Raw genomic sequence first — 24,047 nt, forward strand, 5'->3', positions numbered from 1 at the left:
CTCCCCTTCTGTGATTACTAGTAGAAAAAACAAACGTTCTGGGTAGTGGTGATAGTGTTTTGTGAGGAACACGGGAGGAGTGGTGCCAGTGCAAGTTCACACACAATTCTGTATGGGACAGGTTGTAAAAGACAGGGACAGTGGCTCTTAGGCGCAGCTAATCAGATCTTAAGTCCAAAAGGGTCTGAAGGTAATTTGGAGCACGGTCTGCCTTTCTTTTGTTATTTAAAAAAAGGCTTAGGAGGGAGATGTTGTTTCAGCTGAAAGATCAGTAGAAAGGTGAATTTCTGAAGTTAGTTGGCATTTCTATATTGAGGTTGGTGTAGTCATCTGAAATGGCGTGCGTGTGATTTTACTTGAAGATGACATTCGGTTGGCTTGTCTTTCTAGGGTTTTGATGAGTACATGAACCTCGTATTAGATGATGCAGAAGAGATTCATTCTAAAACAAAGTCAAGAAAACAACTGGGTAAGAATAGCTGGCCTTTTGGACTTAGAGAAATATTTATTCGCTTGCAGAATTGAACGAGTTGTAACTCTATTCATGTTTAAATTTAGTGTGCAGTTGAGAATTCACTGTGTGGAGGAGTATATGCTTTTGAAATCCTCCTCAGCCACTTGCTTACCCCACTCCATTTCTGCTTTTGTTTCCCCACTCAGACCCCTTTCATGAAGGTCACCAAAGACTAACGGTGTCAAATCGAGTTGTCAATACTAGTTCTCATTTTATAGAACTCTGAACAGCGTTTGGCGCCATGGGCCACTCCCACCTTAAAACGTTTTGTTCCTTTGGCTCCGTGATACTGTACTCGGTTTTATTTTTCATTTCTAGTTGCTCCTTTTCCGACTTTTGTATATTCATCCTTTCAGACCCCGCCATTAAATGTTTTGAGTTGCTCAAGGCTGGGTTCTAGGCCTTCCTGTCTTTTGGTGTTATTTACCCAGGCCCTCTAGACTATACCTTCAGTTGCCATCTCTAAATTGACCTCAGATTCACCTCTGTAGCAGTAGGCCTCTCTGAGCCTATTCACCATGTCTACCTGGATGTCTCAAAGGCTCTTCAAAGTGAGCATGTCAGAAATCAAACTCGCTTCCCACTCCCTGTACACTCTTTTAGACCTATTTTAGTGTTCCTGCCTTAGTGAATGGCACCAACCCCCATTCAGTTTACTGGTTGATTTCTTTGCAACTGCCTCAGCCCCCTCCACTTTGCTCCACAGGCTGCAGTTATCTTTGAAAAGCACCAATTTGACCTTGTCATCCCTCTGCGTGAAACCTTCCGTGACTTCCTGTTGCTAGTGGGATAAGAAAATCTTTAATGTATTCTGCAAAGTTCTTCATGATCTTTTCTCTCTCTGCTCGTTTTGTATCACTGCTTCATTTTCTGAGCTTCATCCACACGTGTGCTCTCTCAGCTGTTTGAACCTGCATACTTGCTCCACCATAAATCTTTGTATATGTGGTTTCCTATGTGTTTAGGACTCCAATCAAATGTCAGATATCGGGTTTTCTTTTTGTCTTACTGGGGTGAGGATGGGAGCGGGGGGAGACAGGCTGTGCTGAGTTTATAGTAAAACACTCATTAGTGGGATTGTTCGATTAATGTCTCTCTCACTGGGCCGCGTGCTCCATAAGTCCTCTCTTTTTTGCTCCCTAATAGGCCTAGTGCCTAATTCAGTGCCTGTCATACAATAGAAACAAAAAAGTATTTGAATAATGAATGCAGTTCCTGAACTCAGTTAATGAAGGGTCTTTAGGAATCATGACTTCAAGACAAGCAGTCATTTCTTTCAAAATCCTGTTCATTTGAAGTTATTTAGGTACTTTGTTTTTAATTGTTTAATGCCTAGTTCACAGCTCACTAGTACCTTAATCAGTGGTGGCCTTCAGGTGTCTCTTTTTTCCGGACCCTGAGGATTCTCTTGAGCCTGTAGGAGATATGTGGAAGGTAGAATCTGAGAAGTGGTATGGTGTTTTGCTATGCTTCTTTCTGTTTAGGCTATTTTTGTGAAAGTCTGGATTTTCGAATTTAAACATGTCTTGCCAGGAAGGGTAAGCTAGCTTTATTGACATCAGTATATATAAATTATTTGGAGGGTGTTGAATTCCTGTAATAGTATTTATCCTATGGAATAGATTAATATTACCTGTTGTAGAAGTCTGAGAAACTTAAAAATCAATCACAATTGGGGTTGATTAGTATTTCTCAAAATGATTTTACTCAACACTGAAGATATTTATAGCTATTTCTCAGGAAAAAAGTATTCCCTACTCAAATAAGTTTAGGAAATGGTGGATAAATTTGAAGAATTTTATTTATTGTAGTATAGACTCTATTGAAAACAAGAATGGTATCGGATGCTGTCAAATGTTTTAAACTTGGAACACCACTCGTTCTTCAACTTCTACAAACTCAGAGCAGTGGGATATGTTGGGGTAGACCTAGTCAGTTAACTTAGTCTGTAGAAATCGGAGGTTTCGTAAAATAATATTTCTCTACATTCATTAGTTTATTGTTGGAAAAGTTCATACACTCTAATATGCAGAGCTTTTCAATATGTGGATATTTGAAATTTTTCACATACCTTCTCAAGGAAGAAAGCATTTCAAAATTGCTCAAGTGTGATCTGAAATTCTGAGGCTAAAAGGTGTTGCACACTTGTCTGAGTGGCTATTAATAGCTTTTTTTTTTTTTTTTTTTTAATTTTCTGTTGCAGGTCGGATCATGCTAAAAGGAGATAATATTACCCTGCTCCAAAGTGTCTCCAACTAGAAATGATCAATGAAGTGAGAAATTCTTGAGAAGGCCATGTAGTTTGTTTTTTTAGAGGTCCTTTGTTGGGAGTATAGTTCTAAAACATTTGTTCCTATTGTTTTGATTACCTTTATGTTATTACCAGATGACAATAAATGCTGTGGGATTGTTTTTATTTAAACATTTACATTGTTTCTTTCTATCCAGTGTTAGAGACCTTTTACACAGTGGCCCCTAAGTTTTCTGAAGGGCGGCAGTTGCCCCTGGGCATTTGTTTTTTATAGGGCCTGGATCTGTAGATTCTTAAGGCAAAGAGTAGGTATTCTACCTGACAGGTAAGCTTCTGATATTGGGTCATGGAGAAGAGGAGGGTTTGCAGAAATAAAGGTTTTTAAACTAATACATGTCTTCATTATCAGTTCTAGTTCTAGATGCTGGAACACTAGAATTTCTAACCACAGTAGGTTGGAGGTGCTATAATAGTTTCAGTATTTGCTTATTAGCACTCTCCGAGTCACTCTCTGAGGTCTTTGTGAATTCTTGTATTACTAAGATCAGAATGTGAGAAGTATTTGGGTATAAGCAAAGAGTAAAGTGCCCTAAACGTACATTTAAAATGAGATCTGTTGGGGCAGATCTGGGTGGTTCAGTCGGGTAGGTTTCTGACTTTAGCTCAGGTCATGATCTCGCAGCTCGTGGGTTTCAGCCCTGTGTTGGGCTCTGCGCTGGCAGTGTGGAGCTTGCTTGGGATTCTCTGTCTCTGCCCCACTTGTGCTCTCTTTCTCTCTCAAAATAAATAAACTTAATAAATAAATAAAATGAGCTCTGTTAAGAGTTAACAGGAGGGAGGGGTGCCTGGGTGGCTCAGTTGATTAAGCATCCTACTCTTGGTTTCAGGGCTTTTGCTCAGGCCATGATCTCATGGTTCGTGGCATCAAGCTCCACGTCGGACTCAGTGCTGACAGCATGAGCCTGCTTGAGATCTCTCTCTTTTCTTCCTCAAATAAATAAACTTAAAAAAAAAAAGTTAACAGGAGGGACACTTTGTGAGATTGGTAACCTGAAAAAGACCACAAGCAGTGCTGGTAAGTTGGTAGGCATAATAATAGTATGTTCGTTGGAGCAACACGTATCTCTTACCCTTTTCTCTAAAGATTTTGGTGCCTCCCTCAGTAATTTCTTAGTTCCCAACTGAATTATGTGGATCTTTCCTCCCCCAATTTCTCAGGGCGGTTCTAGTTAGGGGCGCCAGGCTGGCTTAGTCGGTAGAACATGTGACTCTAGATCTCAGGGTCATGAGTTCTACCCCCACACTTAAATCCCTATTTAAGTAATAGGGATTACTTAAATAAGTGAAAAATGACCCCAGGGTGGTTCTAGTTAGAATTCTGTTCAGTGATTATTGAGCATCCGCTGTTACACGGGCACAAGGTTGAATAAATGCAGTGAAACAGACTGGCAAACAAATAGCTTCAGTGCCACACACTAAGTGCTATTTAAATTGGATCTTGAAAGATGAATAAGGCCTACCTTAAATTCTTGTAGTGGGCATTATTAAAGGTTAGTGAAGAAGGAGCAAGACTAGTTCCTGCTTTTCCAAGTGCCTGTGAGGGAGATGGCGAACTTTGCTTTAAACTGAGCACAAGAAATCTTTTCGAGATAGAGGAGGTTTGTAGGCAAGTGTAGAAATTTGTCCAGCTTAGAAGTTGGCATTCTAGTTGTTCCTCTCCTGTTTGAACCTGTGCCTTTTTGGTCACATTTTGAAGTAAAGGGCTACTTTACTTTAGCTCTTTTAACATAGTTGAGTTTGAAATGCATTGAACCTGCTACAGCGTGCAAAGAAATCCTTGGGCAGCAGAGGGAGTTGCAGCCCTGGGACTGCTTCAGCCTTTCTAGTAAAAGCTTTTTCAGAGCAGAGCAAAGACCTCCCTGCAGCTTTCTTGGCACCAAAATAGCTAGGAAGAAGGATAAAAGCCGGAGCAGTATAATCCCTAAGAAAACCTGCTGGCTGCTTTTCCATTTCCCTGTGTGGCCTTTCTGACCTGGCTGTCCTGTGTAAGCAAAGCTGTGCCTGCTGTGGCTTATTCTGAATGGATCAAGACCTGGAAAGTTCTATTTTTGACAGAGCAAACGATGATAGAAATAAGGTACAGTGAACTCTTACAATTGAGCTCTGTATTTAGAAATCTCTGCTTGCTTTCCTGCCTTACTGGAGCCTGTGGTGTTTGCTTTTTAAGTTGTACTTTTCCACAATCTGTAGATCTTTTTTCCAACCAGAATTTGTATTATAGGAGGCGTTGCTCTCTGCTTCATTAAGGTTATTAAAACATGCTGCTGGGAAGCTGCTCTTGTTGGCAGCCCTTGGTATGTGAGCAATTATTTTTCTGGAATGGCTGTTGGTTTCTGAGGGGGTCTTGCTAACCACCCACTAACTCTCTTGTAACATTCTTGAAGTGGGGGTGGGAGGAAAATAAGGCTCTGAAAAAGTTAAGTGCTGGTGCAGGCCTGGTGTTTTATTAGTCTAAGTAGGTAGGGAGAGAACGCGATAAGAATAGTTTGAAAACCCTAGGATTTTGTATTTGCAGGCACCAGCTATTGTATCAAATTTGTCAGTTTCAGGATGAGAGAGTGGATCTTTGTCTAATCTAGTTTTAGGCATTATTGGCTAGGCAGTGTCATGGACAGTTCCTGGGGTAAGCCTAATAGGCACATCGCCTATTAACTGGATGACACAGGAGGTTTTCCTTAATTATTCCTTTTAGAGCTAACCATAATAACCTACTCAGGCCATGCTTTTTGTGAGGAGATGTGTTTGGTAAAACTTTTAAAGTGGGTTAGAACTTGAGTCTATTGTACCTAGAGTTTAATTTTAAGTTATATCCAAAACACTTTTTTTAAAAATTGAATTTAAAAATCCTAGCATAGTGCATGTTTATAATTAAAATGCCAGTAGAATAGAAAGATAGGAAGTAAATAACAAAAGTCCTTCCTTTTCCCATCAGTATTCTCGATACATAACTACTATTAGGAGTTAGGGGTCTATCCTTCTAAACTCTGCAAATATGTACAATTTGGGGTTTTTCTCAATTTGGTATTTGTATTTAAAAACTTTTTTTTTTTTTTAAGTTTATTTATTTGGGGGGATGGACAGAGAGGGAGAAAGAAAATCCCAAGCAGGTTCTGGTGACAACATGGTGTCCAACATGGGGCTCAGGTCCCAAGAACTGTGAGGTCATGCCCTGAGCTGAAATCAAGAGCCAGACATCCAACTAACTGAGCCACCCAGGCGCCACTAAAAGTTTTTTTAATTTTGGTAAAATTGTGCAGCTCAGTAACGTTAAGTACATTACATTGTGCAAACATTCCCTAGAACTTTATCTTGCAACAGTGAAACTACCCTGTCAACAACTTCCCATCCCTTGGCCCTCCTAGCCCCTGGCAAACATCATTCTTTTCTGTTTCCAGGAGTTTGACTCCTAGATACCTCATATATATGGAGTCATAATAATACTTGTTTTACAACTGACTTCTTTCATTTAGCGTAACGTTCTCATGGTTCACCCATGTTACAGAATGTGTCCTAATTTCTTTCTTCTCTTCAAGGCCGAATAATACTGTATGTTTACACACCGGGTTCTGTTTATGCATTGAACTGTCAGTAGACATTTAAGTTACTTTCACCTTTTTGCTATTGTGAATAATACTGTTCTTCAAGGTCCTGTTTTCAGTTCTGTTGAGATATACCTAGAAAGTTTTCGAGGAACTGTCTTACTATTGCAGTAAACATGGGTGTACGAAGATCTCTAAGACCCTGCTTTCAATTTTTTTGAGAGTATGTACCCAAGGTCTTTTTGAGGAATCATCATCATATTGTTTTCCACAGCAGCTACACCGTTTTACCTTCTGATCAGTAGGGCACAAGGGCTCCTGTTTCTTCACATCCTTGGCAAACCCTGTTTTCTACTTTTGATAGTAAATGTCTTAATGGTTGTGAGGTGATATTGTGGTTTTGATTTGCATTTCCTTAATGGTTAGTGATCATTTCTTCATATGTTTATTGGTCATTTGTATATCTTCAGAGAAATGTCTACTGTTAAGTCCTGGGCCCATTTTTAAACAGGTTATTTTTTTGTTGTTGAGCTGAAGGAGTCCTTTACATATTCTGGATATTAACCCCGTATCAGATACACACTTCACAAATATGATAGTTAAGCACTGGACTGCAGCCCAGGTTGTGATCTCACAATCCGTGAGTTTGAGCCCCACATCAGACTCTGCTGACAGCTCAGAGCCTAGAGCCTGTTTTGGATTCTGTGTCTCCCTCTCTTCCCCTCACCCTCTCGTGCTCGCTCGCTCTCTCAAAAATAAACATTAAATAAAAAAAAATATTTTCACCCATTCTGTGGGTTGTCTTCACTCTTTTGTCTTTTGATGCACAGATAATTTTGATGGAATCTAGCTTATTTTTTAAGATTTTGTTGCCTGTGCTTTTGATGCCATAGGTAGTTTTACTTACATATGCATACTCCCTGCAGCTTGACCCTTATCAACAAAACGTGGATATATTTCCATGTTAAACAGCTGTATTCTATTGTATGGGTCTCAGGTTAAGTAATCACCTGTATTAGTGGCTATTTTAGGCTGCTTCCAGATTTTTGCTGTTAAAAAGAGTTTCTGTCCATTTACATATTCCTGAGTTGAATTCTTAGAAGTGGAATTATAAGATCAAAGGATATGCATATTAAAAATAATTCTGTAGGTACTTCTAAATTGCCTTCCACAGTACAAATGAGAAAATTGTTTTCTTCATTCTAAACAACCATCGAGCAACAGTTTGAAATTCAAGCAACAGTTTGAATGAAATTCACAGGCTTATTGTGAGATGACTATGAAGTAGTAATTGCCAGCATCCTAAGGATGTCAGAGTAGAACAACGGAAAAAAAACTTGGTCTTTGATGACTTTTAAGCCACTGAATTAATCAGCTCTGGAACTTGCCTAACACCAAACTTGTTATGTGAGAGAATAAATTTCCTGGTTGATTTTCTGTTAGGTAAAACTGAAGCATTGTGAATGAGAACAATGTCAGAACAGGGCCACCTGTATTTGGAAGGGGATCAGTTGTTCAGTGAAGAATTTTTAAATGCCATAGTTGAGTTGGCAATTGAAGTAATGATTTTGGACTATATGCGGGAATACAAATGAAGTGATGTGACTGGTTTTATTCTGTTAAACAGCAGACTTTATTTCCTTCCCTAGTTATGAAAATAATTCCTGAGAAAGATGATCCTGGATCATCATTCCATGTCCATAGAAACTGCTGTCTCTGGAGTATTAACAGATTAGCCTCATCCCTAGGGCCATGCTGAGTTAGAGATGTTTTGCTGGGCTGAGAAATTGCAGAGGAGACGTGGGGAAAATAAACAAATGAATGCCTCTTCCTGGTGGACTTTGTTGCTAAACCAGAGAGAAGGTAGGTAGAGTGAGGAGAGTGTTTTGCCCAAAACAGCCTTTTTTATCTTTTTTTTTTTTTTTAATTTTTTTTTCAACGTTTTTTATTTATTTTTGGGACAGAGAGAGACAGAGCATGAACGGGGGAGGGGCAGAGAGAGAGGGAGACACAGAATCGGAAACAGGCTCCAGGCTCCGAGCCATCAGCCCAGAGCCTGACGCGGGGCTCGAACTCACGGACCGCGAGATCGTGACCTGGCTGAAGTCGGACGCTTAACCGACTGCGCCACCCAGGCGCCCCCAAAACAGCCTTTTTTAGATCCTATACTATAAGATACTCAGTTTGGAAGGTGTTTCTCATTTTTCACCAGTGTCCACTTTCTTTGGGTGTTCTTTGCTAAACAGTGAAGGATATAAAAGGGTGTCCTTTCCTTGGGGATTTAGGGAAGCAGTGAAATACACTCAAAAAGATCCAAAGAGGGGCGCCTGGGTGGCGCAGTCGGTTAAGCGTCCGACTTCAGCCAGGTCACGATCTCGCGGTCCCGTGAGTTCGAGCCCCGCATCAGGCTGTGGGCTGATGGCTCAGAGCCTGGAGCCTGTTTCTGATTCTGTGTCTCCCTCTCTCTCTGCCCCTCCCCTGTTTGTGCTCTGTCTCTCTCTGTCCCAAAAATAAATAAACGTTGAAAAAAAATTAAAAAAAAAAAAAAAAAAAAAAAGATCCAAAGATCTTGGGGGTCCACAATCACAACTTTAGAATTACCCAAGCCTCTCAACCTCAGTTTCATGGTGGTAGTAGAATGATTTAATAAGATAATACATATGCCATTTCAGGTCTCAGGAATGCACAAGAACTATTACTTGTCTAGTTCCAAATGAGGATACTTTATAGTTTAAAAGATTCGTTGAGGAATATGTGTGGATAAGAGGTAAACTCATTCCACATAAACTCAAGGTATTAAAATTTGGGGAATTTTTTGTTTTTGCTTTTTCAGTCAAGTTTATGGAGGTATAATTTACAGATACTAAAATCACACATTAACACCTACATACTTTGATGACATTTGATAAATGTATACAGCCCTGTAACCACCAACAGTCAAAAAGTATTTCCATGATCCAGAATGTTGCCTGGGCCCCTTCTTAGTCAATCTACCTCAACTCACCCTAGCTCCTGGTAACTAATGGTCTGATTTCTGACCTTAAAGTTTTGTTTCCCTCAGAATGTCCTACAAATGGAATTTTACAGTGTGTAACCATGTATGTGTGGCTTTTTTCATGGAATATGCTTTTTTTGAGTTTCATTCCTGTTCCATGAATCAGTATTCTGTTCCTTTTTATTGCTGAGTAGTATTTCATTGTATGGATATACCACAGTTTGTTTTTCTGTAAACTACTTAGTGGAGTTGGGGGTTATTTTCAGTTTTTTGACGCTTCTGCATTGATTCCTATAAAGTTCATGTGTAGGCCCATTTTAAAAATTGGGATGTGGTGCATGGGTGCCTCAGTTGGTTAAGTGTCCCAACTTTGGATCTCACACTTTGTGAGTTCAAGCCCTGCGTTGGGCTGTGTGCTGACAGCTCAGAGCCTGGATCCCGTTTCAGATTCTGTGTCTCCCTCTCTGTCTCTGCCCCTCCCCTGCTGTGCTCTCTCTCTCAAAAATAAATAAGCATTAAAAAATAATAACAATAATTGGGTTGTCGTTTTTTTCTTTGTTGTTGGGAGAGTTCTTTATGTCTTTCTGCATTTTTAAAAAAATCCTTACCAGATAGGTCTTTTGTGAATACTTTTCTCCCAGTCTGTGGCTTGTCTTTCATTTCTATACAGTGTTTTTAAACAACACAGAATTTTCCTTTTTTTTTTTTTTTTTCAATTTGCAAGTTTTCATTTATCAAATTTTTCTTTTATGGTACATACTTTTTGTGTCTAAGAATTCTTTGCCAGGGGTGACTAGGTGGCTCAGTTGAGAGTCCAGTGCTTGATTTCGGCTCAGGTTGTGATCCCAGGGTCATTGCATCTTTTATATAGATGATCATTTTGTCTGCAGAAAATGAAGATGCAAGAAATTTTAAAAATGTAAATAAAAATAGTTTTATTTCTTCCTTTCCAGACGAAGCCTTTTATTTCTTTTTCTTGCCTTATTTCAGTGGCCAGGACCACTCTAATGGAGTGGTGAAAGGAGACATCTTTGTCTTGTTCCTGGTATTAGGGGGATCCTAGGGAAAAAACATACTACTAAGTGTGATATAGTTACAAGGTTTTTGTACATACATACAAGGTTTTGTCCAAGTCTAATTTGCTTAGACTTTTTCTCTACTGAGATGATCATACGGTTTTTCTATTGAAGCCTGATAAGGTAAATTGCATTAATTGATTTTCAGTGATAAACTGACCTTGCATTTCTGAAATAAACACTGTTTAGTCATGGTTTGTTATCTATTTTATATATTGCTAAATTCACTTATTTAATATGGTCATTAGGGATGTTGATCTGTAGCTCTCTTGACAATGTTTTTGTCTTTTTTTTTTTTTTTTTTTTTTTTTTAAGGTTATTGATTTTGAGAGAGAGCACATGGGGTGAAACCCCAATGCCGGGCTCCATCTCACAAACTGTAAGATCATGGTGACCTGAGCTGAAATCAAGAGTCAGACACTTAACCGAGTGAGCTGTCCAGATGCCCTTTGTCTGGTTTTAATATCAGTGTAGTAGTTTCATATAAGGAAGTGTTCCCTCATCTTTTATTTTCTGTAAGAGTTTTATAGGATTGATGACCTATTTCCTTTCTTAAATGTTTGGTATGTTTTCACCTGTGAAGCCCTTTGATCTGGAAGGTTTCTATACTTTATCCCCCAGTTTGGAAATTTTTTTTTTTTTTTAGAAATCTTTATCATATCTATCTTAAGGAATTTACACACTTACTAACGGCACTGTATTACACATAAATCCAAGAGAGAAAATACTATGAGGCATATATAAATACTAATGAGCAAGTGACATAAAAAATGCAGAAGGTATGGGGTACTTGGCTGGTTCATTTGGTAGAGCATGCAACTCTTGATCTTAGGGTCATGAGTTCAAGGCCCATGTTGGGGGTAGAGTTTACTTAAAAAAATGCAGAGAATGGTCTGGAGCACAATGTGAAAAAGACATTGTATGATAGAAGTTGGTAATTGTAGCCTTTCAGTGCTTATTTTTAGACCAACCTTATCTCTCAGGATTCCCCTGTAAGAATACTTCTCTTTATTACAGTTAACTTACTATCCCTCAAGTTCACCTATCTCTGTAGCTTGTTGTGGTAGCTTGTGTTGTTTTTACTCCTAATTCAATTACTTAAATAGATCTAGGATTATTCAAGTTATCTACATTTATTGAGTGAGCTTTGGGAGTTCTGTTTTTTTTTTTTTTTTAAGTATTTTTCCCATTTCATGTAAGCTATCAAATTTATTGGCTTAAAGTTGTACATATTTCCTTATTCTTCTAATGCCTGTAGGATCTGTAGAGATGCCTTCTCTCTCATTCCTAATATTGGTAATTTGTCGCTTCTCTACTTTTTTCCTTAGTCTGGTTAGAAATGTATCATTTATTGAACTTCTCAACCAGCTTTTCATTAATTTTTCTCTAATGTTTTATTATTTTCAATTTCTCCTGTTATTTTCTTCCATCGGCTTGCTTTGAGTTTAGTTTGATCTTTATATAGTTTTTTTTTTTAACTTTTTTTTACATTTATTTATTTTTGAGAGACAGAGAAAGAGCGTGAACAGGGGAGGGGCAGAGAGAGAGGGAGACACGGAATCCAAAGCAGGCTCCAGGCTCCGAGCTGTCAACACAGAGCCCGATGAGGGGCTGGAACCCACAAACCGCGAGATCATGACCTGAGCCGAAGTCAGACACTTAATCGACTGAGCCACGCAGGCACCCCTGATCTTTATATAGTTTTTAAGGTTGAAGCTTAGATTATTGATTCAAAACATTTCCTGTTTTTTAATGTAAGCATTTTGCCATGTGTTAGAAATTTCAGTAATGTTGCGTTTTGATTTTTGTTAAGCTCAAAATATTTTCAGTATCCTTTTTTAATTGCTCTTTGATACGTGAGTTACTTAGAAGTGTATTAATTTCTGGGACGCCTAGGTGGCTCATTTGGTTGGGCGTCCAACTTCGGCTCAGGTCATGATCTCATGTTTCATGAGTCCGAACCCCACATCAGGCTCTGTGCTGACAGTTCAGAGCCCTGCTTCAGATTCTGTGTCTCCCTCTCTTTCTCTGCCAATCCCCCCACTCACACTCTGTCTCTTTCTCTCAGAAATAAATAAAAACGGGCTCAGTCAGTTGAGTGTCCGATTTCAGCTCAGGTCATGATCTCAGGGTTCGTGAGTTTGAGCCCCATGTCTGGGTTTGTGCTGAAAGCTCAGAGCCTGGAGCGTGCTTCAGATTCTGTGTTTCTCTCTCTGTGCCTCTCCCCTGCTTGCGCTCTTTCTCTCAAAAATAAATAAAACATTTAAAAAAATTTTTAAAACATTAAAACAAATTTTAAAAATAGACGTGTGTTAATTTCCAAATACTTGGGGATTGTCCACGTGTCCCCTAGGTTCAGATAATTATATGATTTCAGTTATTTTCAACTTGTTAGGTTTCTTTGATAGCCCACAACATGATCTATCTTGGTGACTATTCCACATCCACTTAAAGAATGTGTGTATTGCTGGGGTGCTTGGCTGGCTCACTTGGTAGAGCATGCAACTCTTGATCTCAGGGTCAAGAGTTTAAGCCCCTTGTTGAGTGTGGAGCTTACTTAAAAAAAAAAAAAGAATGTATTGCTGTTGTTGGGGAAAATATTCTATAAATTATCAGGTCAGATTTGTTAGTGTTGTTCAAGTCTTTTATGTCATTATTATTTGTCTACTCAGTCTCCATTACTGAGCAAAGTAGGTTTATTATAGATATCATATAGTTGAGGTCCAACCTGACAATCTCTGCTTTTTAATTTGGGTGTTTAAATCACTTACCTTTATAGCAATTATTCGTATGGTTTGTTTAAATCTGCCATCTGGTGGGAGGCAATTCTTCATAAGTCTCTTGCATTTCTGTATGTCTTACAAGCAAGGTACTGACTGTCCTTTGTTTCTGATTATCTTTACGCAGATGTTTATTTAGCAAACTACCTTGGAAGATAGATAATATCCCCCTTTAGAATAAAGAAAATAAAAAAGTTTACTTCCTCAGATACCAGGCTTTTCTGCAATAACACAACCCATTACTTATATCAGTGTCATGTATATGATTCCCTATTGATTACAATATACATCTTTAATTTCTTATAGATTATCATCAGAACTATCTTATTGCTTCATGTATGGCATAAGAACCTTATACCTCCAGTTCCTCCCTCTTTTGTGCTCTTTTTGTCACACTTTTAGATGTGTTATAAATCCTATAGCACATTATTAATGTCAGTTATCAAGACTCATTCTGTGACTATCAAGAAGTCCCATCTTTTTTAGGAATTTTTAAAAACATAATGTAAACTTGAATTGGAAATAATTTTCCAGGTTATTCTTTCTGAAAGAGGTGTGAGCTTTGTACTGAGCAAATCTTTTCTTGGCTTTTACTTGATATCTTTCCATACATAACCTTCCTATGTCCTCTTAGAGGAAACCTGAGTGCTGATTCCATTTCTGTATAGACTGCCTTTTAAAGTGTTGGCGAGGGTTTCGTGTCAGGGAATTAGCAGGAAAGGCTGGAGGAAAGGTCAATAAGGGCATTTCCTTTTCCCCTCTTATTGTTAATTTCCTTCAGACAGCTAAAGAAGAAATACTTTCTGCTACAGTCTTTATACCTTGCTTCAACTCTAGAGTGTTCCTTTTTTCCAGATTCTATTGTTAAAAACAGTTTCTTATGACATTTGGGGGTTCTAAAATATCACCCATAATCTTGCTTCCTATAATAGCCATTTCCTGCTGTCCTTTACTTTAGGCTTTGTGCATAATGTTCCATTGATTTAACAAATCATAATTTATGAAGTATCTTCTTATGTAGTTTCATATTTTTCACCTTAATAAGTTATGCCACAGTGAACATCGTTATCTCTTTTGTCTCTCATAAGGATATATTTCCATGAGTGGGCTTCTATATTTTGAAACTATCCGCATTTTTGTAGTTCTTATTATATGTTGTTAAAGTAAGGAAGAGGAGGACATTTGGAACATAGATACTTTGTGGGGGAAGATCTTACAACTTTGCCTAAAGAACAGAAGGTGAGTCAAATTGGTTTTAGGTTTGTTGAGAGACTGGCTATGGCAAGGAAATTTTCAAAACTTTGGTTATGGATTTATACTTACTCTTTCTCCAGAGATTAGTGCTTAAGTTTAACCTCTAGATTTTTAAAAAAAATTATTTATTTAAGTAATTTCATTCAACATGGGGCTCAAACTCATGACCCTGAGATCAAGAGTCTCACACTCCCCTGAGTGAGCCAGGCAGGCACCCCCAGATTTTTTTTTAATTTTTATTGTGGTTTAATACATATAGCATAAAATTTACCATATTAACTATTTTTACTCTATTTTTTTTTTTGAGAGAGAGGGAGAGTGAGCATGGGTGAGCAGGGGAGAGGGTCAAAGGGAGAGAACCCCAAGCAGGCTCCACACTCAGCACTAAGCCTGAATTTGGGCTTGATCCCATGACCCTGGGATCATGACCTGAGCCTAAATGAAAAGTCGATGCTCAACTGACTGAGCCACCCAGGCCCTTTATTTGTTTGTTTGTTTATTTATTTATTTATTTTTCTTTTTAATGTTTATTTTTGAGAGAGAGAGTGCAAGCAGGGGAGAGGAGAGAGAGAGAGAGACAGAATTCGAAGAGGCTCCACACTATAGCACAAAGCCCAACATGGGACTTGAACCCATGAACCCCGAGATCATGACCTGAGCCCATCAGACACTCAACCGACTGAGCCATCCATGCACCCCTCCTTTAATTTTTTTACTAAAAATTTTTTAATTTTTATTTTTTAAAGTAATCTCTACCCTCAGTGTGGGGCTCAAGCTCACCACCCTGAGATCTAGAGTCACATGCTCTACCAACTGAGCCAGCCAGGCGCTCCTAACCATTTTTTTTTTTAAGTGTACAATTTGGTGATATTAAGTACGTTTATAATGTTGTACAGTCATCATCATCATATATAACTTTTCATCATGTTAAAGTAAAACTATACCCATTGAACAATAATTCATTCCCCCCCATCCCCTTCCCATCCCCCAGCCCCTGGCAATCATAGTTCTACTTTTTGTCTCTGATTTTGACTACATTAAGTATCTCATATAAGTGGATTCAAACTGTATTTGTCTTTTTCTGACTGGCTTATTTCGATTAGGGTAATGTCCTCGAGGTTGATCCATGTTAAAATTTCCTTCCTTTTTGAGGCTGAATATTCCATTGCATGTGTTATACCACATTTTGCTTGTTCATTCATCTGTCAATAGGCACTTGGGTGTTTTATCTCTTGTGAATAATGTTCTGAACACGGATGTACAAATATCTCAAGACCCTATTTTCAGTTCTTTTGAGCATATACCCAGAAGTGGAATTACTGAGTTACATGGTAATTCCATTTTTAATTTTTTTAAGTTTATTATTATTTTTTTTTATTTTTAGTAGTGTCTACACCCAGTGTAGGTCTCAAATTCACAACCCCAAGATCAGGAGTTGCATGCTCTTCTGACTGAGCCAGTCAGGTGCCCCTCAATTTTTGATTTTTTGAGGAACCACCATACTGTTTTCCACAGCAGCTGTACCATTTTACATTCTTACCAACAGTGTACAAGGGTTTCCACTTTTTCCATGCCCTCACCAACGTCTCTTATCTTGATTTTTGGTAATTGTTTTTTTTGTTGTTTGTTTGTTTTAAGTAGGCTTCGTGCCCAGTGCAGAGCCCAACACAAGACTTAAACTCACGACCCTGAGATCAAGACCTGAACCAAGATTAACAGTCACTTAACTGACTTGTTTTGTTTTTAATGTTTGTTTTTGGGAGAGAGAGAGGGAGAGTGTGTGTGTGCATGAGCACAAGCAGGGGAGGGGCGGGAGGATGGGGGACAGAGGATCCTAAGCAGGCTGTGCACTGACAGCAGAGAGCCCAGTGTGGGGTTTGAACTCCCGAACCATGAGATCATGACCTGAGCTGAACTCAGATGCTTAACTGACTGGACTACCCAGGCGCCCTGTTATTTTGTGTTTTTTGATAGTAGCCATCCTAATTGATGGGAGGTAGTATCTTAAAATGTTGATTTGCATTTCTCTGATAATGATTAGAGACACTCAGCATCTTTTCATGTGCTTATTGGTCATTTGTATGTCTTTAGAAAAATGTCTGTTCAAGTCCTTTGCCCATTTTTTAATTACGTTGTTTTTTGTTGTCGTTGACTTCCAAAGAGTTCTCTGTATATTCTGAATATTAATCCGTTATCAGATACATGATTTGCAAATATTTTCTCCCATTCTGTGGATTGTCTTCTTACCCTGGATACTGTCTTTCAATGCCTAAAATTTTAAAATTTTCCTGATGTTCACTTTTTTTTCTTTTCTTGCCTGTGCCTTTGGTGTCATATCCAAGATAATATTGCCAAATCCAGTATCATGCAGTTTGAGTCCTATGTTTTAAGTGTTTTATAGTTTTAGGTCTTACATTTAAGTCTTCAATCCATCGTGAGTTAGTTTTTCCAACTTCATTCTTTTATGTGAATATCCAGTTTTCCCAGCACCATTTGTTGAAAAGACTGTCCTTTAGGGACGCCTGGGTGGCTCAGTCGGTTAAGCATCAGACTCTTGGTCTCTGATCAGGTCATGATCTCGCAGTTTATGAGACTGAGTTCCATGTAGGGCTCTGTGCTGATAGCGTGGAGCCTGCTTGGGATTCTCTCTCCCTCTCTCGCTCTCTGCCCCTCCCCAGCTCGCATGCTCTCTCTCTCAAAATACATACATACATTTAAAAAAAAAAAAAAAAGACTGCCCTTTCTCCATTAAAAGGACACCTTCGTCAAAAATCATTTGATAATATATGTGAGGGTTTATTTGGCGGCTCTTTATTCTATCTCATTGGTTTATATATCTGTCTTTTTTTTTTTTTATCTTTTTTAATTTTCTTTTTTTTTTTTTTTGAGAGAGAGAGAGATGGAGTGCAAGCATGGGAGGGGCAGAGAGAGAGAGAGAGAGAGAGAGAGAGAGAGAGAGAGAGAATCCAAAGCAGGCTCACAGAGCCTGATGCGGGACTTGAACCCACAGGCTGCAAGATCATGACCTGAGCTGAAGCTGGACGCCCAACTGACTGAGCCACCCAGGTGCCCCTGTATATCTGTCTTTATGCCAGTACCACACTGTTTTGAGCTTTTTGGTAAATATTTAAATTAGGCAGTGTGAGTCTTCTAGTTTTCTTCTTCCTTTTCTAAGCTGTTTTGGCTATTCAGAGTCCTTCAAGATTTCATATGAATTTTAGAATGGGTTTTTTATTTGTTTCTGCAAAAAATACCATCAGGTTGTTGACAGGAATTACATTGAATCTGTAAACCACATTATATAGTATTGACATCTTAACAATCTTAAGTCTTCCAAGCAATGAACATGGGATATGTTTCCATTTATTTATGTCTTAATTTCACTAATCAGGGGGCGCCTGGGTGGCTCAGTCAGTTGAGCAACCGACTTCAGCTCGGGTCATGATCTCACAGTTTGTCAGTTTGAGCCCCGCATCGGGCTCTGTGCTGACAGCTCAGAGCCTGAGCCTGCTTCGGATTCTGTGTCCCCCCTCTCTCTGCCCCTCACCCACTCATGCTTTGTCTCTCTCTGTCTCAGAAATAAATAAACATTAAAAAAATTTTTTTTTTAATTTTCTAATCAGTTGTAGTTTTCATTGTATAAAAGTATTTCACCTCCTTGGATAGGTTGATTTCTAAGTATTTTATGCTTTTTGATGCTATTGTAAATGCAACCGTTTTTGTAATTTTCTTTCAGATTGTTTATTATTATGTATGAAAATACAACTGATTTTTGTGTGTTTGTATCCTGACTTTGTATCCTGCTACTTTGCTGAATTAGAATATTAGTTGTAAAAGATTTTTTTGTAGACTCTTTAGAGTTTTCTACATGAAATATCCTATCTGTGAACAGAGATAATTTTACTTTTTTCTTTCCAATTTGGATGCCTTTTACACTTTCTTGACTAATTGCTCTGGTTAGAACTGCCAAGTACTATGTAAGTAACATAAAAGTGAAGAAAGTAGATGTCTTTGTCTCGTATCTGATCTTAGGAGGAAAAGAGCTTTCAGTCTTTCACTATCGAGTATGATGTTTGCTGTGGCTTGTTTTGTTTTTTTAGTATGGCTTTTATTATGTTGAGGTGATTTCCTTCTATTCCTAGTTTGTTGAATGTTTTTATAAGGAAAGGGTGTTGAATTTTGTCAAATGATTTTTCTATATGAATTGATATGATCATTTGAATTTTCTTTAAATGTTTATTTTTGAGAGAGAGTGAGGGAAGGGCAGAGAGAAAGAGGGAGAAACAGAATCTGAAGCAGACTCCAGGCTCTGAGCTATTAGCACAGAGCCTGATGTGGGCCTCGAACTCCTGAACTGCAAGATCATGACCTGAGCCAAAACTGGATGCTTAACTGACTGAGCCACCCAGGCGCCCCTGAGATGATCATTTGGTTGTTTTTTGTTTTGTTTTTTTTTTTTTTTACCTTCATATTGTTATGTGGTGTATTATATCGATTGGTTTTTGTATATTAAACCACCCTTGCATTCTAGGAATAAACCCCACTTGGTCATGATGTATAATCCTTTTTAGTATGCTGCTGAATTTTGTTTGCTGGTATTTTATTGAGTATTTTTGCATTGGTATTCATAAGGGATAGTGGTCTATAGTCTCTAGTATCTTTGTCTAGCTTTGGTATCAGAATAATGCTGGCCTTAGAATGAGTTAGGAAATGTTTCCTACCCTTCTAATTTTTTTCTGAAAATGTTTGAGAAGGATTGGTGTTAGGTCTTTAAATATCTGATTGAATTTACCAATGAAACCATTAGGTTCAGGAGTTTTCTTTGTTGGGAGATTTTTTAAATTACTGATTCAGTCTCCTTACCAGTTATAGGTCTATTAAGATTTTCTGTTTCTTCATGGTTTAATCTTGGTGGGTTTGTATTTCTAGGAATTTGTACATTTCATTCAGGTTATCCAATTTATTATAGTGGTTCATTTCTGTAGAATCAATAGTAATGTCTCCATTTCTGGTTTTTGTTTGTTTGTTTTTTTTTTTTTTTAAGTTTATTTATTTTGAGAGAGAGAGTGTGGGAGGGGCAGAGAGAGATGGAGAGAGAGAATCCCAAGCAGGCTCTGCACCATCAGCACAGAGCCAGATGTGGGGCTTGAACTCACGAACTGTGAGATCATGACCTGAGCTGAAACCGAGTCAGACACTTAACCGACTGAGCCACCCAGGCGCCCCTCCATTTCTGTTTTTATAATTTGTGTCTTTTCTCTTTTGTTGTTAATCCATATAACTAAAGGTTTATCCATTTTGTTGATCTTTTCAGAGAACTAACTTTTGGTTTTGCTGATTTTCTCATTTTTCTGTACTCTTTTCATTTATCTCTGCTCTAATCTTTATTATTTCCTTCCTTCTGCTAGCTTTGGGTTTAGTTCCTTCTTTTCTTGTTCCTTAATTATAACGTTAGATTGTTGATTTGAGATTTTAAAATTGTTTTTAAGATTTTTTTTAATGTTTATTTATTTTAGAGCATAAGCAGAGGAGGGGCACAGAGACAGGGGGACAGAGGATTTGAAGTGGGTCTGTACTGACAGCAGCAGGTCTTGAACTCACAAACCCTGAGAACATGACCTGAGCAGAAGTTGGATGCTTGACCGACTGAGCCACCCAGGCTCCCTGAGAGTTTTTTTATTATAAACATTTATACTTGTAAATTTCCTTCTTAACACTGCTTTCACTTCATCCCACAAGCTTTGGCATGTTGTGTTTTTGATTTCATTCATCTGTGTTGTCTAATTTCCCTTGTGCTTTTGTCTTTGAGCCATTGTTGTTTAAGATTATATTGTTCAGGGGCACGTGGGTGGCTCAGTGGGTTGAGCATCCAATTTAGGCTTAGGTGGTGGTCTTGCAGTTCATGAGTTTGAGCCACATTGTGCTTGCTGCTGTCTGCACAGAGCCCCTTCGTATCCCGTCCCCCTCCCTCTGCCTCTCCCCTGCTTGTGCGCCCTCTCTCTCAAAAATAAACATTAAGAAAAATATAAAAAATTAAAGAAATTAAAAAAAAAAGATTATGTTAATTTCTACAGATTTGTGAATTTTCCAATTTTACTTCTGGTGTTGATTTCTGACTATCCTGTGTGTGAAAGAAAATATGTTGTGCACCTAAGAAGAATATGTGTGCTCTTGTTGGGTAGTGTGTTCTGTATATATCTGTTAGATCTAGTTATTGTGTTGTTTAAATACTATGTTTCCTTATGTATCTTCTGTCTGGTTGTTCTGTCCATTACTGAGGGTGGGGTATTGAAGTCTCCAAACTGTTACTGTAGAGCTGTCTGCTTTTCCCTTTACTTCTGTTTTTGCTTCATGTATTTTGCTGGTATGTTATTAGGTGCCTAAATATTTATAATTGTTATATCTACTTGCTGTGTTACACTTTTATTAATGTGTGTAATAATTTTTTTTTGTCTCCTGTAAACTTTTTTCATTTAAGGTCCATTTCTCGGATATTAGTATACCTACCCTTTCTCTCTTTTTATTATTACTTGCATGGGCTATCTATTTCCATCCTTTTATATTCAATCTATTTGTGTTTTTGGATCTAAAGTGAGTCTCTGGTAGACAGATATATTTTGGATCATGTGTTTTTATATGTACTGCTGATCTTTGTTTTTTAATTGGAGAGTTTAATCCATTTACATTTAATTACTGATAGGGATTTCTGTCATTTTGCTGTTTGTTTTTATGTAGGCATTATAGCTTTTTTTTGTCTCACATTGCCTGCATTACTGTCATTTGTATTTAGTTGATTTTTTTGTAGTGAAGTGTTTAAATTCTTTTCTCATTTTCTTTTGTGCATATTCTGTGGGTTTTTTTTTTTTTTGTGGTTACCATGGGGATTACACTGAATATCCTATTGTTGCAACATTCTAATTTGAATTTAACTAACTTAATTTCAATAACATACAAAAACTCTGCTCCTTTACAACTTTGTCCACACCCGTTTCAATTGTTAATATCACAAAATTGAATCTTTATACACTGTGTGCCCCCAGACATAAACTAGTAATTCTTTTAAATGCATTAGTCTCTTGGGGTGCCTGGGTGGCTCAGTCGGTTGAGCATCTGACTTCAGCTCAGGTCATGATCTCACAGTCCATGAGTTCAAGCCCCACATCAGGCTTTGTGCTGACAGCTCAGAGCCTGGAGCCTGCTTCGGATTCTGTGTCTCCCTGTCTCTCTGCCCCTCCCTTGCTCATGCTCTGTCTCTCTCTCTCTCTGTCAAAAATAAATAAACATTAAAAATAAATAAATAAATAAATAAATAAATAAATGCATTAGTCTCTTAAATTATATAGAAAACAACATTGATTTATAAATCAAAATTACAAAAATACTAGTGTTTGGACTAATAATTTTTTAAAAATATATTAGTCTCTCTCTTAAAAACAGAACAGGGGTGCCTGGGTGGCGCAGTCGGTTAAGCGTCCGACTTCAGCCAGGTCACGATCTCGCGGTCCGTGAGTTCGAGCCCCGCGTCAGGCTCTGGGCTGATGGCTCGGAGCCTGGAGCCTGTTTCCGATTCTGTGTCTCCCTCTCTCTCTGCCCTTCCCCCATTCATGCTCTGTCTCTCTCTGTCCCAAAAAAAATAAATAAACGTTGAAAAAAAAAATTAAAAAAAAAAAAACCAAAAACTGAGAACAAACTGAGGGTTGATGGGGGTGGGAGGGAGGGGAAGGTGGGTGATGGGTATTGAGGAGGGCACCTTTTGAGATGAGCACTGGGTGTTGTATGGAAACCAATTTGACAATAAACTTCATATTAAAAAATATATATATATTAGTCTCTTAGATCATGTAGAAAACAAAGTAGAGTTACAAACTTGTCAAAATAATACTAGCTTCCGGGGCGCCTGGGTGGCTCAGTCGGTTAAGCATCTGACTTCGGCTCAGGTCATGATCTCATGGTCCATGAGTTCAAGCCCCACATCAGGCTCTGTGCTGACAGCTTGGAGCCTGGAGCCTGCTTCTGATTCTGTGTCTCCCTCTCTGTGACCCTCCCCCATTCATGCTCTATCTCTCTCTGTCTCAAAAATAAATAAACATTTAAAAAATAATAATAAAAAAAATAATACTAGCTTCCATAATTTTCCATGTATTTATTTTTATTGAGATCTGTATTTTTTCATATGGATTTGAGTTACTGCCTAGTGTTTCTTCATTTCACCCTTGAGCATATCTTTCAGGATAGGCCTAGTGATAAGAACTCTCTTAGCTTTTGTTTATCTAGAAATGTCTTAATTTCTCCCTCACTCTTGAAGGATAGTTTTGTCAGATATAGGAGTTTTGGTTGGCAGGTTTTTTTTCTTTTAAGACTTTGAATATGTCAGCCCACTACCATCAGGCTTCCAAAGTTTCTGAGGACTCTCCTTTTCTCTTTCTTTTTTTTAAATAGGCTTGGGGCATCTGGGTGGCTCAGTCGGTAAAGCAGCCGACTTCAGCTCAGGTCATGATCTTGCAGTCTGTGAGTTCGAGCCCCGCGTCGGGCTCTGTGCTGACAGCTCAGAGCCTGGAGCCTGTTTCAGATTCTGTGTCTCCCTCTCTCTCCGACCCTCCCCTGTTCATGCTTTGTCTCTCTCTGTCTCAAAAATAAATAAATGTTTAAAAAAATAATAATAAAATAGGCTTCACACTCAGCATGGAACCCAACACAGGGCTTGAACTCACACCCTGAGCTGAGCTGAGATCAAGAGTAGGACACTTAACCAACTGAGCCACCCAGGTGCCCCTCTGCTCCTTTTCTTACTGAGGATCCCTTGTATGTGACAATTCACTTTCCTCTTGTTGCTTTCAAGATTCTCTTTAGCTTTTGAACATTTGCTTATAATGTATCTCAGGGTTGATCTCTGTGACTTCATCTTTATTGGAATTTGTTGAGCTTCTTGGGTATTTATTTTCATGTCTTTCATCAAATTGGTAACCTTTCAGCCATTACTTCTTCAGATAGTCTCTCTGCCCCTTTCTTCTCCTTCTGGGATTCCCACAATGTATATGTTGGTCCACTTAGTAGTGTCCCACAGGTCCCTCAGGTTCTGTTTTTATTCATTCTTTTTTCTTTCTGCTCCTCAGACTCAGTAGTTTCCATTGTCCTATCTCCAAGTTTTTTATTTCTTTGTTCTGCCTACTCAAATCTGCCTTTGAATCCCTCTAGTGAATTTTTCCTTTCAGTTATATTTTTAGCTCCATAATTTCTTTTTGGTTTCTTTTTAGGTTTCCTACTGCTTTGTTCATACATCATTTTCTTGACTTTCTCCACATCTTTATTTAGTTCTTTGAGCATTGTTAATATTGCTTCAGCGTTTGGCTAGTAGATCTGTTATTAGGTCTTCTTCTAGGATAGTTTCTTTTGACTTAGTTTTTTCCCTTGAATGGGCCATGATTTACTGGTTTTTCTGTGTGTGCTTTGTGATTTTTTTTGTTGACAACTGCATATTTAAATCTAATAATGCTATCTCTAGAAATCAGGTTCTTCCCTTCCCCAGGGATTATTGTTTTTAAAGTTATTTTGATGGTTTGGGTTTTATGTTGTTTTGT

The 24,047-nt window shown here is 38.3% G+C and overlaps 1 protein-coding gene across 4 annotated transcripts in view; it reads left to right on the forward strand.

Annotated features, from left to right (window-relative positions):
- The window catches only part of SNRPE (small nuclear ribonucleoprotein polypeptide E), a 102,515-nt gene that overhangs the window by 2,682 nt on the left and 75,786 nt on the right, over positions 1 to 24,047 (forward strand). For 3 of the 4 annotated variants that reach the window (XM_019822043.3, XM_045048927.1, XM_045048926.1), the window contains exon 4: positions 391 to 469. In XM_019822043.3, the coding sequence (XP_019677602.1) occupies positions 391 to 469 (79 nt within the window). Of the gene's footprint in view, positions 1 to 390; positions 470 to 2,717; positions 2,937 to 24,047 lie in introns of those variants that run through there. The other variant, XM_003999391.5, reaches the window with a different exon arrangement.

This window comes from Felis catus, chromosome F1, assembly GCF_018350175.1.
Source record: "Felis catus isolate Fca126 chromosome F1, F.catus_Fca126_mat1.0, whole genome shotgun sequence".
Taxonomy (NCBI): Eukaryota; Metazoa; Chordata; class Mammalia; order Carnivora; family Felidae; genus Felis; species Felis catus.